Below are 15,012 nucleotides of genomic sequence, written 5' to 3'. Positions count from 1 at the left end.
AATACGTGGTTGTTCGTTGCTGTTTCTCTCTTGTTTTTGTTAGTGTTGGTAGTTAGAGATATCTCTGCATCTTTTTCGATGTGGTCGGTGGGAACGATTGGCGAGGAACAGAATTTCAACCCGGCAATTGGTTTTCGTTTTCTCGTAGATCCTGCACAGATCAGCGAGCTGCTCTCGAAAACGATAGCGGATGCCCACGCAAGAACGTGTCTGATGACGACGGAAGAGATCCAGGAGTCTTTCCGGAAGCCACACGACCTCACCAGATTGATCTACTACAAGAACATGGCGCACGAACAACTCTGGCTCGAATGCGCCCAAAAACTAACCGCTGTTATCCAGCAGATCATCGAGTTCGCCAAGATGGTTCCTGGATTCATGAAGCTCTCGCAAGACGACCAGATCGTTCTATTAAAGGCTGGTACGTAAACCAACCAGAAGTCTATCGAACCGAAATTATTAATTCGTTCATGTACCTGTGCATCCAAGAAACGATTTTATAACATCGGGCTGAATGCTCTTCCGTTAGGACTTTGCATTTTCACGGAAGTAATTAGCTTCGAAGCAAATGGACATAATCATTCGTGTTCGTAGGCATTATTTTAATTATTTGTTGTTTGCAGGTTCCTTCGAGTTGGCTGTGCTACGTATGAGCAGGTACCTAGACCTCCAGCAGAACTGCGTCCTCTACGGCGACACCATGTTGCCGCAGGATGCGTTTTACACGACGGACACAGCGGAAATGAAGCTCGTTTCTTGCGTGTTCGAAATGGCCAGGAGTATTGCCGAATTGAAACTCACGGAAACGGAGCTCGCGCTGTACAGCGCAGCGGTTCTCTACAGCCCTGGTTAGTAAAAGTCATAAAGAACCTTTCCGAATCGAAAGATGGACAAAATTGCTGAAATGTTTTGTCTCCTACCATTAGCTATTCATAATTTTCTATTAGGATTATGCTTTCGAGGACTAGCGAAGATTCCTTTCGCGAATCCTTAATTCCTTAAACCCTCCTAAAGGTTCCGTATAAATATGTAGATGGTCGTACGACGATTTGAAAACATCGCGATACAAAGAGGGAAGTATCTCCTCTCGTGTAGTAAAGACGCAACTGATTTGGTTAATCCAGCCGGTCGTTACAGATAAGTTTTTATCAGTCAATGAAAAAGCAAGGTAGAGTACTTTAACTGGGGATAGAAGAGCACTAGTCTACTATTACGATATATATAAAACGAATACCATTACGGCGGCTTCGACTTTCTCAATCCTTTTAGTTAAAAGGATTCTGCTTCTCTATAATCTATTGCTTCCGACGATAATGGGGATGCAGTTGGTTCGACAATCACCTAAAGGAATGGAATTATCGTGTATCGATCTATAAAACATCTAAACGCTTCTAATATACATCTTTGATGCAAAGATGTTGACGTTTATCGTTCCAATTTGTTTAATTCGATCCTTCTTTTCGTACCTATAACATTGCTTATTTGTAATTTATTTGATAAAGTAACTGGTAACTAGAAATCCATAGAAGAACATGTCAAGAAACTTTTTGGATGTTTTCAAAAATTTAATTTTATCGAGAACCTGGTATTTTGTAATACTTTTGATGTTGGACAGAAAACGTGTTATAAAGTCAGAAGAACCTGTCTTTTGTGATGATTAAAGTGTAATTCAAATATATTGTCGACTATTCTAATACAATGAGCCATTTCAGTCAAACCTATGTATATGTAGAATTCACAGATGGTAATTGAGTTTATACAATAAACTTCTTGAATTAACCTCTCAATTAAAATTCTGTGCATAGTTCTAAGTGCCTCGGTTCAAAAGAAATTTTTATTCAACTGTTGTCTCTACTAGCCACATAACAATTGATTCCGAAGAAAATGGTGAACACATCGGCCTAGGTCTACCAGGTCGACGTCACTAAAAATGTACGGACGCCGACGAGGTTAATCTGAAAGGGGTTTTGCGTGAATTTCAGATCGGCCCGGACTGAAAGGCCTCGCGGAAGTGACGAGACTGTCACAGGCGGTAATCAGGGCGTTGAGGTCGGAGTTAGACCGTAACCACGTGTCGCCGATCAAGGGCGACGTGACGGTGTGCGACGCGATCCTGGCGAAGATCCCCCAGCTCCGGGAGATCTCTCTGCTGCACATGGACGCCCTCGCGAAGCTGAAACGGTCGCAGCCCCACCTCGACTTCCCAGCCCTCCACAAAGAGCTTTTCAGCGTCGACAGCTGAACGATCGACGCGGCGCAGGGCGTCCCGACGCTGACGAACAAAGCGGTACGCGAGTAGCGCCGGGCCTTGCTCTGTCAAGGTGAGTTCCACCGTCCCGGAAAGGAAACGACGGAGAAGGCGACGCGTGTCAACAGAGAAAAAAGGGTGACGTCGCGGCGACGCTACCTAGGAAGTGCGCGAGAGAGAGAGAAAAAGTGTTGCGTGTGTTTGGGTGTGAGTGAGCGAGAGAAAGAGAGAGAGAAAAAGAGAAAGAGCGTGAGCGTAAGAGTGTGAATAACGCGTGGGCGTGTTTAGGGCCGATCGACGACGACGGTCGAAGGGTGCGGAGAACGCGATTGTGACGCAACGAGCTTGCTGAGATTTTGTCCGATTTGATTTCCGAGGCCGTACTGCCGGACACACGCTTACCACACTACTTTTTATTTCTTTGATCGTACTATCATAAACCCTACCGTACTTCTTCTTTAGCTTGAAATGTGTATCGTGCACGAGAACGCATCGAACAGGAGGAACAAGTTATGAGTTATATATATAGAATATATATATATATATATATATATACATATTATGGATTATGAGTAATTTAGGCAGCACACGTTGCGTTGTTATTGTATATTTAATTCCGAGGATTAGTAATTGAATTTTATATATTGACATGTTATATAGAATTTTTAAGTACAAAGAGATAAGTTTTATCGGAAGAGGAGCGAGACGACGATCGATCGATCGTCTCTGCGTCCTTGGATCCTGTTTGCCGCTTGTCGCTTGCACGATCTTCCTTCGGACCCTTCGACTCAGGCAGGAATTCTAAGATCCTCAAAAAGAAAAGAAAAGAAAAGAAACAATCGTAGCCGACGACGAGTGCGAGCAATCGAGAGAACGTCTCGACGCGGAAGACGGTTGATTGGTGACGCGCGGTTTATTGTACATATTCGTTTTTTCGTCGTGTCTCATCGTCGTCTATATATTTACGAGAAAAAATGTATGACGATAGAACAGAGCTTTTCGTCACACCGTGAGATAACGAAATCTTAATCTTATCTGCGCAACCCGATTTCACGATTGTCCGGAGTGAAAGAGAGCGAGAGAATCGGAAAGAGAAGAGAGAGAGTGTGTGCGTGCTTGTGCGTGTGCGAGGGGGAGAGAGGAAATGGGACTTCACGCCGGAGCACGACGTTTTGGATCTTAAATCGAGCATGCAAGCGAGAGAGCCGGCTTCGAAATGACGTGCCGCCTGAATCGAGCGGGAAACAAGTAACTGTTTTTATCGTTTTACTTTTTGTTTTGTTAAAATTAACTGCGATCGTTGTAAGTCTACTCGTCCATCTTTTTTCTTCTATTCTACTATCGGTTCGTTATATTGGAAAGCACGTAACTTGTACTTTTATCTTTTTTCGGTCAGAAACTGCGTTACTAGTACTATTTACGATAATCATTAACATTATTAATTAATTAATTATTATAATAATTATTATTATCCTTATTATTATATTACGATTATTATTATCTATTTCCCTCCTTCTCTCCCCTTTTTCTTTTTTTTCGTTTTTTTTTCTTTTGAAAGCTTTCAGTTTTTCGTTTTGTCTCCCTTTCACCTGTACAAAATGCGATAGGATAATTCGTGTTAAGTTTCTTCTTTTGACCCGCCTCCTCCCCCCGACTTCCCTCGATTGTTTATTAGTTGTACCCGTTAAGTGAAAGTTACCTTGGGAGTTTCTGAGTGAAAAACGGCGCGGGAACGATAACCGCGGGGTACACAAGTCTACCGGGTTTTCGCGCGCTCGGTTATCTCGGTTCTTGTCGAGGATACTGCAAGAAGACTCTAATTTATTGTCGTCCTGGACGATGTCGCGAGAACGTTCGTCGATAGCTTTAACGCGAGAGAAAAAACAATTGAACGAAAATCGGATTATAGTACTTTGGAAGGAACCTTCCATCAGGATCCCTCCCAACGAACAGCAAAGTATACTTGCTTTCTAACTAGACTGCGGATTTTGTGCGTTTATCACAGAAATCGGTAGACTAAAAAGGAATATAATTTTCTATTTCGCTCCAGTTTCTTACTATTCAAGTGGAAAGGTTAGATTTTACATAAGGATCCGCAGTCTATTTCCAACCGACGGAGGTTTGTTCCAAGATCTTACTTTCATTATATTGTTAATCTCGATCGGACTCATTCCATGATTCTAATTCTAATCGCGTCGCCATTCGAGAATTGCGTTCGTAAATATTTGTACATATTGTATAAACTAAGGGTGTAAATTGACCGAGACGAGTTCCGCCCGTCTCTAGAGTGCAGGCCGGAGCATGCGGCAACACCGCAAGCGGAACATCAGTCCCAGTATGCGTAGTAGCGTATAGTTAGAGACGGCCGTGAGATAACGCGAACAACTTCAAGTCAGACTGAGACAGCGTTGCCGAATCTAGCATGTCCCGGGCCTGGTACCAGAGACGAGCGTGGTTCCGCTCTCGCGTCTAGTTGATTTTATTTGTTCCGGGTGGTTCGGTCGAAAATCCGGTAGGCGATCCGCGATCGGCTGACGAAATGGTCGATCCCGAGAGGACGAGCGTGTCGAGTTACATATTTTCCGAGCGTCGAAAGTTACTTGTTTCTGGTCGACGGCGATCCTTCCTAGGCAGCGTGGAGGAGCGAGCGTGCGCGCGAAACGAATTTACCGCAGGATCGTAGATTTAAACAGTGGCGGAACAAGCGTAGAGACACGCGTCGAGGCAATCGGAACGGAAATGGATGATCACGAACCGAACGATTTCTGCGCGTGACCGGCGCACAGGGACTACGTTTAAATTGAACAACACGTCGGACCGCGTTATCTATATTCTTCGGATTTATACTTTTATATATTGATTAGCAACTTCGAGCGAATCGTTTGTCCAGTTTGCGTACAGATATATTTGTTCACGTTCGCGTTGCTCGACGAAACATTTTACGCCGTTCAGTCGTCTGCTTAGAGTACCCGTTTCTATTCTCCGTTTTCTTTCGATTCTAGCGTAACGTGTAGACCTTGGAACGCGACTGACCTCTTCGAATTCATTTCACGTAGTTGCGTGTGTCACTCGATTAGAAAATTCAGGCGAAACTCTCGTACGATATCTCTTCTATTTTGAATATTGCGAGAGGATCTTTCGCGCAATTGTAGACTGGAGTTAAAGAAGGCTGCAAGAGCCATTTTTCCAAAGTTTTAACGCCAACGCAATGAAATAATGGTTACGAGATTAATTACAAGACGATCTTAAGAGTTTTCCATGGATTTTCCCCTCGGAATTTTCATTTTGGCAGTTGCAGCCTTTTTTAATTCCAGTCCTCAATTCTTTTCGAGGAGCGTACGAGGGTTAGCGGAAACTGTCATGAAATTTTTGACAAAAATGATCATTAAATGTTTGAAAGCGACGATGAAAGAGATTATTATTAATTACGCACGGGGGACGACACGACACGACACGGTAGAAGGCTCTCCCGTTAATTTACTCGCGCGTGATGCTGGTCGAGACGATCGGTTCGACCATTCTGTGGCTCATCTACTTGCGTTGCCTTCGCCTCGACGGAAGTGGCAGAGCGGTCGCGTCCGTGTGCGACGACTAGTGGAGGGGGAGAAATACGAGAAAAAAAAACCGACAAGAAACCACGACTCGTCATTGACTGAATAGATTCTATACTCGCGGTGCTTACGACAGGGAGCAAAAGAGGTACAAGCGTTTAACCGTATATTCGTCTCCTTTCTGTTGCAGATTATTTCCTTCGTAATGAACGTATTGGGCCTTAAATAAACATAACAATTGTTTTTTATATATATATATAAAAACAACACAAAAGTTATATATATATATATATAAACTATACATAAAAAGCAACATAAAGTATATATATGAAAGATATGTAGAAGTGTGTGTATATATGTATATATATATACACTATATATTACATATTATATATATATGTTTATATGTACATACATGCATATACATATATATACACATATGTATATATATATACACACTAATATAAAAAATATATATATAGAAAGAGAGAGTATGTGTGAGAATTAAAAATGCGTCTGTGAGAGAATGTCAGGAACACCACTTCACGAAAGAGTGATCGGAGGAAACGATTAAACACTAGCGAGTGGAGGAAAGTGATAGAACCACAGGAAGCGGGAGAGAGAGAGAGAGAGAGAGAGAGAGAGAGAGAGAGCGAGAGAGAGAATGCGTGTGTGTGTGTGAGAGAGAGAGAGAGAGCACGAAAGAACTGAGAATATCGGTTGTTACGATGCATACATACAAAAAAGGTATATATTGTACTAATTAAAGTAAAGCAAAAAAAATGTGGTTAAAGGGGCTCGGCCAGAACGGTCCACAGACAACTTATATATGTACATATATGTATACATACACACACAGAGAACACAACACCACAGAGACGGGGGACCGGCGCGGCGCGGCGTGTGCCGTTAGAATTTTGCTCGGACCGCCCGTTCACGACATAGAAAACGAGAAACCGAGATACATTTAAACGCAAACGGTGCAAAAGACCCGATGAAATAGCGTCGGCGAAGGACTGGCCGAGTTGGAGGCGCGTCGACATTCTCTCGTTTCCGCGCGCGGAGACGGAAAATCTAGAGGTGGACGCGCGGAGGCAGGCGAGAAAATGGCGGCGCGAATTCCGGTGGGCCAGCTTCTCGCGGTAGTGGTTCGCATAGTTCCCTCTGAGCTACTTTAGACTGTATATGTATAAACACACACACTCGCATCTATATATATATATTATACATATACATATATATAAATATACATATTGAGAAAGGGCGAAAATTTGCGGCGGAACGGGCAATATTCGAGAGAGAGAGAGACGGTCCCCGCGTCTCCGAACGGAGAACACGGCCAGAGTGAAATAGGAATGCGACGAAGAGGAAACTGTGAACTGCGCGCGCGCGCGTATACGTATACGTATATGTATATATATAAAAATATAGGAATATAAATATAAATATAAATAATGAAAAGGATAAAGAGAGCGAGATATATTGTCCCTGGACCGGTCTGGTCGGCTCGCGGACGCAACATGTGAGAAAAAGGAAACACTGGCACACGGATATACACACACGATCCACATACACCACCACCACCCCCGCAGCGAAACCGAGATACGAACCTGACGAAAAACACAGAGACACATTTACAATACACGAGCCTGCGCGAGCGCGTAGATAGAGGTTTAATCGAGGTAATCATTATGTGCGCATTATAAACGTTTTGGTACTGTACGGCACTGTATGACGCGTCTCTTTATACGTAAACACGTACTTCTTAAACTAAATAATAATAACCATCGCCGCGGTGGAGCCTCTCGAAGCGTTTTTTACGCACCGTTACCGGCTTTCCTCGCTTTCGTCGGCCGGACACACGCTATAAGTGCGACGAGCGCCTAGCTAGCGGCCGATCCGATCCGATATCCCTGGCCAGCCATCCACCGGATCGTTACTGTACTCCTTTATTCGCTGTTTCATCCCTTCGTACTTGTCGCACGTGACCGCGCTGCGAGAATCTGTTTGCGACCTCTCTGCCCCCCCCCCCCCCGCCCCCGGCATCCTTCTAACGATCAACCACTGGGCAGATATGGTGCGTGTGCCTTTTTTTTCACTGTAGCGCAACTATGTTCTTTTCTTTCAAAGTTTAATAAATCTCATCGATATAGCGTATGGCAATTCCTCACTTTACACTCGAATCGCTGCTTTCGTCAAATCTACTTCTCTTCTTTCGATCACCATTTCTCTGTCCTACGAAGCTTCCTTTCGTGCGTCGCCATTAGCAACTGAGTTCGTACTCGTGTCTTCTAGATCTCTAAGTCTTAACGGGTGTCCTTGAAAGGATTGTACTCCTTCGGAGGTGGTTTCTCGGGTCATTTGAAGTAAACGGAACGAGTTATTTTCGAAAAGCGCAGAACAATCAGAATCAGAATGGTCCGTGTTTGTTGTTAGTAACTTTGAGACAGCGGATCAAATTTTCTAGCTGAATTGCAACAAACCGGAATGAAATAAAAATGTACTTTCTTCCTTAATATGTTTAATATGTTGAGGATAAAACAACAGTATTTTCAAAATCTCTTAATGTCTCTACTGTTTTAGGTTAAACCTACTCGTTTTTAATCCGCTGTCTATTAATAACTCCTTAACGAAGCCGCGAAGACCGTTTCCGTGAAGACGAAAAGGTTACTTCAAATTATCTCAGGAGCCATCCCTTCCGAGGTTCTCCGACATTTCTCGGACACCCTGTGTAATTTGCACATTTCGATTCAAGTGTCGTATTCAATCAACGCCTTTTACAAAGAACTCTGATGAAACGTAAGATCAGAAACGTTGTTGAAAGTCCATTTTGAGAGAGTTGTCGTTTAACGCGTAAAGTGAGAGATTGCTATAACTAAGATTTCTCTATATCGGTTAAAGAGTGACAGAAGAGATAAAACTGCAATGTCGAGTCTAGAATGTATTAGGTTTCCCAGATAAAAAGTTTAAATTTAATTCTTCTCGCTGTTCCATGATCCTTCTCGGCGTTCTCATCGACGCGGTCAGGTATCTTTTCAACAACGCGTATTCCTCGAGTCCTCGAGGAAGTCATTCAGTCTGTTTTCCACCTACTCGACCACATAGAACATCTGTCATTAACAAATTAATCTCACAAGCTCATTAAACAAGTACCGAATAAACTATAGAACTTTCGCCGACGTCACTGTTCGACAGCGTAAAGGATTAAATCTACACTGTGAATCATGTAAACCAGAGCCGGGGAAGTACTTCCACCATTAATTTGCTGGTCTCTCACTCTTCGGCACCACTCCTAGCTTCGCTTCGTTTCCAGAGCCGGGGAACTGATCCGTGGGTTTCTTTCATAGGATACTAGGCGAATGGTGATTGCGCATGGGCCACCAGATCCCCGGCTCTAATGTAAACGACGCGAATTCTCTCGTCGCTAGACAGCGGATCTTTGCGCAAAATAAAAATGTTCTGCCCGAATTGCAAGAAACTGGAGTGAAATGGGACTTGAAATAATACAACAGTATTTTGAAATTTTTCCAATATTTGTAAATGCATAAAATCCGCTGTCCACTGATCGCGCAGAACAGCCTCCCACGTGGTTCCGAACAAGTACAAGGATGAAACGGAACGCTCGATAGGGGGTACACGATCCTGAATCCTTTCGTCGTTGCGGATCAGTTTTCAATTCACCGCATCGTACACCACATCGACAAAAAGTTATTTTCGCCGACAAAAGGGTGAGAGAGGCACGAGGGACCTCGAACGATGCCGGAAACGTTTCGTCAGTTTCGATCAACACGACAAGCGACCGACGACCAACAAAAGCTTCGCTTTCTGGAGACACAGAGTCGCCAGATCAAGGCTTGTGTCCCCCCGCTCTCTATCTTCCCCATCCACGACGCTATTCCGCCCAGTCACGTGACGTCCGATACTGGCTGAGAGAGGGTAACTCTTTCCCCTCGATTTTCGTGCTCCCTCCCCTCATCTGGCGACTCTGGACGTATGTTTCGCGTTGCTATTAAGACCGTTTCTTTTGTACGCAATCTACGATTCCGCGATAGACACGTAGGCAGCGTTCTTCGACTTCATGGACGATCACGAATTCTAGCTGGTTTCATAACGATCCGATGTTTCAGACTCGAAGAAACTCTGTTCAACCTGTTACGAGAATTAGGCTTTTTTCATATAAAAGTAATCAATTGTTCGAAGCAACGATGCTAAGCCTTAGTTAGAGTCAACGAGAATTCGACCATTTTGTACCTTGTAATCCTGTTGTTTTTATCGTTTCAAGTGGAGGGAGGACAGCTCTCCCCGGGGGGCGTCGCAACCCCAGGGAAGCGAGGGACTTCCCAAGTTGGAGCTACCCCCTCTAAAACTCCTTCCTCCACCCGAAGTTGGAACTGCCCGAAGACTATACTCGGGCCATCCTCTTGTTTTGTACGTAATCTTGGGCGACGAACGTCGCCTTAATTTTTAGACAGTGATATTATTTGTAATTGTTGAATTGTATCGTTGTGTCTGCGCGCGTTGGGTTGAAGCGCCTAGGCTTTCGAGATCGTCAGCTAGCTGAATTCTGACGCTAGGTTCGAGTTTTTTCAGTAGCGCACCGCCAGAGAGAGACAGAGAGCTTGGCCGATACTTTACCGAGAAAAGCGTCCCACATTTTTTAGCGCAGCTTAGCAGACCGCGTAGCGTGACCATTAACCGATAGACGTTAAAACGTTTTAGATAAGTTTCACGGTGAAATATCATCCGCGTCCCGCGCGAGCGAAATCTTCTCTTCTCTTCTCTTATTGTTACTTAGCACGAGCATCCCTGAAACGGCACCGACACAGGTCCGACCGATGACTGCACACCGCTTGCTCGATCAGACGGCTTGGTCGAGCAAATATCGTTGTTTTTTTATTCGCGAGGATCGTCAAATATAATGTTTCTAATCGCTCGGTATCGTTCGCAGTGCTCGGACACGTGCCGCTTGAGGGATTCGGACTTTGATCAGCACTTGGTACTCTTCGAAGGAGTCGAGCAACGTAGCGAAACGGGAAACAGTGGGTTGGCCAATCGGTATTGTCGGATTTCTCCGTGGCAGCTGGTTTCTCATGTTTTCGCAATTTTTCCAAATTCAGGTTTCACCTCTTAGCTACGGCGACACTAATGGAGATCGGTGTTCGACGCTTCTCGCTATATATTTTATCAGAATTATGTAAAACTCAAATTACAGTTGAATATGTTTTGATATATTTTCACTTGAAATATATATGAAGAAATTATTTTTATCACATCTATGTAAAAATACAATTACGGTTGAATTCGTTCCCATATTCCAATATGTTTTCGCTAGAAAAATTTGAACAATTATGATGAAACATTTTAATAGTTAATAATTTAAACAAGAGTGACTATAATGGCGTACCCTAGCTACGTGGTGAAACATGTAATCTAAAAAATATTCAACGAATCCTTCGATGTTTATTTCGACTTGGACGTGAACGAGGAGAAAAGATATTTTCGGGAAAGTGTTCCGAAGGGTTGTTCAGGAATGGTTGAAAATCTCCATCCATCCAATCAAATCAAATCTCCAGTCTGAACTGTTGGGAATGTTGAAATCCTGTGTTGAGAATGATTCGCGTCAGTTTGTTGTACTTTTTGGCCAACCTAATAGCGAAAAGAGGAACTGGGGGGTGAACTGTTGTTTCGAATTTTTTCGGAAGTTGAGGCAACCAGAAGTATAGGTAGCGAGAGAGAAAATGCGAACAAGTGTAAGGGGGGGGATGGGGGTTGAAATGGTATGAGGTAGAACGGGGGAACTTAGGGAAACGAGGGAGGCTCGACGAGAGCGATGGCGAATCCGTCACGGTGCGCCGACTGATACGTTTTCGGACGGTTTAAATATACTTATAGCGAAATTAAGAAATGCATATTATTCTGCCGATTAACGAGTAAGTGCGTAGAATTCGTTTAACTGTAGATAAAACACGTACACAGTCACGTACGCGCGAGTGCAAGATACATTACCACCCTGTAATCGTTCACCCACGAACCACCCACCCATATGTACACTGCGTACCACGATACACGATACACAAACACAGAGACACGCAGCCACACCACACACACACATACACGGATATATACATCGACACACACATACGTCGAAGATAACCGGGGCGGGCACGGTTAAGAGATACAAACAAAATAAGCAACAAAAAAAAATATTGCGAATACGAATGGAGGAGAGAAAGTGATGGGAGAGAAAGAGAGAGAGAATTAAGGAATATTTAAAAGAAAAAAAAAATGCAAAACAGACACATACACAAAGGCGCAACACGTACACGCGCACGCACGTTGCAATTAGACGTTATTATCGCAATTTGGAGTTAAATTTTATAATATATAATATATAAAAATATATATATATAATAAATAAAAGTTGACGGATAATATAGAGTTATATTAAATATCGATTAAAAAAAAATAATAATAAAACAGCGGGTGCGTTTGTTTTCTTGGAGCGGTGCGGCTCACGCACTATCGACCCCTATCATTCGAGTTCACCGATCCTATCGATCCTTTCGATCCTTATCGCTGTATCTTTCGATACGCTACTTCTTAATTCTTATATTATATAATTATGAAATAAATATATATTTGAACGTGACGGTACACCACACAGAATTTTTTCTCAGCTTTTATTTCAATTTATATCTGAATCGACTCCTTAAGAAAATCTCCACAAAGTAATAAATTCAGTGTTTCACAGTATAGTTAGATTTCAAATTAACAAATTTTTGGTTCAATTTGAAAGTCATACAAGTTTGAGAATAATATTACGTTGGAGAATATATTATTACTTTTGAGACTTTTGATTTTGTACATTTACAAAACGCATAGAAATAGCATCTCGCAACCTTGCAATCCTAGGAACGAGTCTACCCTCTTAAGCTTGCTTCCAAGTAGCTTGCATCTCTTGTATCTCTATCTAGTAGCTAGCTCCCGAAGCCTAGACAAAAAAGTCCATGAGATGCAATGTCTGTACTGATCTGAACAGTATCTCGTTGATGATACTGTAATGAAATATGGTAACTTTCATTTATTCATGCAATAGTAAAATAACACTCTGAATACTACTTACACCCCATATTATAAATATTGATAGATTTTATATAATGTTTATTTGTTTTATTATATACGTTTTTATAAATTCATTAAATAATAACACCTCCAGAATATAAATATTACAACAGAAAATATAAATATAATGCTGAAAAAATGATTTCTGGAATTATTCTCTTTATCTGCTCTTAGCTAGTATCCAGATGAATTGTTAAAAATTGTATAAATATTTATAGTCTTAAATTAATACATTGCAAGCGCAATACCGAACTGTTTATGCTCCTATGTTTCTCCTTCACCTTTTGTAGCTTTTACATTTGGCTTCCTAAGGTGATGATAATTAGGCAGAACTTTTAATAAAAATTCAAGTTGACCTACTTGTGGCTGCAATACAAAAACATAGATATTTACGGACATCTTTCAGAGTATAAAATGTTAGCACAAGTGCTATGAGTACTTACGTATGGTTTATCATGCATTTCTCTACGTTGACAATCGCTTCCATATACTACAGTGTTTTCAGGTATCGATTCTGGTTCTGTCAATGTACAGGCTGCTCCAATGACGCAACCGTTGGTCAACTCAACTTCACGACCAACAAAGGCTGCAAATAAAAGGATCCTTCTAGTTACATAAGTATGTAGCAAATATATTTCTAGCATAATATATTATACAACCTTTACTTTCCAATATGTTGTTATCTCCAACTTTATGGGATTCGCAAGTACAGTCAGTTTCAAACACGTTGAAGCTACCTATTATTTGCACAGGAACTGTCATTGGTTCAGGAGCATCGGGCGGTAACCTATAAATAAATATTTTATTCTCAGTTATAGACAAAAACAAAGGTGAGATTTGCATTTCTGAAATGACTCTGCGTAGCAACAAAAGATCAATGCCACGCCATGGCCCCTTTTATTTCAAGAACTTTTCTACTACTATCATACTTTCGGAACGTGCAGAACGTGCAAGGTGCTTTTTTTCAATAACCGATTTTCAGCTCCCAAGGATTCCGTGTCGAAACCGTTACAGCTGTGTCACACAAGTACACGGTGTGTCTAACAGTAATCATTAATCAATCAATCACCGTTGAAATAAATCAGTAATCATGATTACCTTCTATAATTTGCAATGATTAATCGAATTACATTTGCCCAACTCGGATAGGTGGCAATAGTTAGAGAGCTACACCCTGTATACGGATTTTGACATACCTGTTCGTTATAGTTGCCATTTCTTCGATAATATTCCCTTCGCCTATTATAATTGGTCCAGCCTCTGCGATGATGCTTGCTCTAGGATGTACCACACTCTTCGGACCAATTGTAATATCTCCTTTCAAAATGCTTTCATCGCATACCAATGCCCCCGCTGATATTTTTAAGCTGCGTGAACAAATACAACTTATATCTTCCTTGTTGTGTACAAAACTATATGTCGAAAATGGTACATAACCTCAAGCAAGAGTAAAGCAACTTGAATAAGGTTAATATTTTGAATTTGAACACACTTATAAATATCTACTGTTTTCATAGTAACATAGTCAACAGTTTGACGAATAAGTAATTGTTTATTTAAACGTAATTTGTAAAATTTCTCACTTTGTTCGTCGACTGACAGATGAAATCATCGTTGCTCGTTGACAGTACACGCGGAAACACGATGTCCCCTTCAGTAACTTCTACGAACTACCGACAGTACCGACAAGAAAGAATCACAATATCATTGTAGGAGCAGAGATTATTATTAATTCTGATTTAGTTGCTCACTGTTTGTCAATTGATTCTTTTTGTTTCTGTATTTGACAATAGTTAATCTGTGTTCTGAAACAATATAAATCGAACTTTTATTTATAAGTATTTTTGTACGATATGATATACTTAGAAGGGTACAAATGACAATATCATTTTAAGGCATGAATTTTTATTTTTAAAAATAAAAATTACAGTTGTTTTTGTTCTATGAAATCACAAACAATATATATATGGAATCCGCGTCCGGAGAGAAAACACTCGGAAAGAATGCGAGTTGCACACACATAGACACAGTTGAGTCACACGCATTCTCGCTATTCGCTAGGTAGGTTACAACTACTACTACTTCAGAAGA

General features: G+C 41.7%; 2 protein-coding genes across 19 annotated transcripts in view; one reads left to right on the top strand and one right to left on the bottom strand.

Moving 5' to 3' along the window:
* Positions 1-12,278, top strand: part of Hr3 (nuclear hormone receptor 3 ROR-beta) — a 179,198-nt gene extending 166,920 nt beyond the window's left edge. For 13 of the 14 annotated variants that reach the window (XM_076441958.1, XM_076441961.1, XM_076441952.1 and 10 more), the window contains 3 exons: positions 149-421; positions 624-848; positions 1,983-12,278. In XM_076441958.1, coding sequence (XP_076298073.1) covers positions 149-421; positions 624-848; positions 1,983-2,242 — 758 coding nt within the window. In that variant the 3' untranslated portion in view covers positions 2,243-12,278. The remainder of the gene's footprint in view (positions 1-148; positions 422-623; positions 849-1,982) is intronic. The other variant, XR_013010839.1, reaches the window with a different exon arrangement.
* Positions 2,910-14,656, bottom strand: Dctn6-p27 (dynactin subunit 6). 5 transcript variants are annotated; one of them, XR_013010844.1, is made up of 7 exons: positions 14,505-14,656; positions 14,118-14,288; positions 13,581-13,708; positions 13,365-13,507; positions 13,170-13,287; positions 12,923-13,051; positions 2,910-12,790 (listed from the first exon to the last, which is right to left on the bottom strand). XR_013010844.1 is itself a non-coding variant. In XM_076441970.1 (6 exons), the coding sequence occupies exons 1-5, from the start codon at positions 14,531-14,533 to the stop codon at positions 13,186-13,188; spliced, it is 573 nt and encodes a 190-aa protein (XP_076298085.1). In that variant the 5' UTR covers positions 14,534-14,656; the 3' UTR covers positions 2,910-12,854; positions 13,170-13,185. The 5 variants fall into 5 exon arrangements, 2 of the variants coding, with proteins under 2 accessions (XP_076298085.1, XP_076298087.1); XR_013010843.1 differs by having other exon boundaries at positions 2,910-12,854; positions 12,923-13,287; XR_013010842.1 differs by having other exon boundaries at positions 12,923-13,287.
* Between the last annotated feature and the right edge of the window lie 356 nt (positions 14,657-15,012).

The sequence above is a fragment of the Lasioglossum baleicum genome, chromosome 17 (genome assembly GCF_051020765.1).
Source record: "Lasioglossum baleicum chromosome 17, iyLasBale1, whole genome shotgun sequence".
Taxonomy (NCBI): Eukaryota; Metazoa; Arthropoda; class Insecta; order Hymenoptera; family Halictidae; genus Lasioglossum; species Lasioglossum baleicum.
Note: the sequence above shows the minus strand (reverse complement) of the source record. Positions and strands in the feature narration are given on the sequence as shown.

Coding starts and splice junctions, on each gene's coding strand:
- Dctn6-p27 (XM_076441970.1), bottom strand. CDS start 14,533: ATGATTTCATCTGTCAGTCGACGAACAAA. Junction 14,289..14,504: donor TCTGTCAGTCGACGAACAAA/GTGAGAAATTTT, acceptor TTGTTCACGCAG/CTTAAAAATATCAGCGGGGG. Junction 13,508..13,580: donor CAACATATTGGAAAGTAAAG/GTTGTATAATAT, acceptor TTTTATTTGCAG/CCTTTGTTGGTCGTGAAGTT.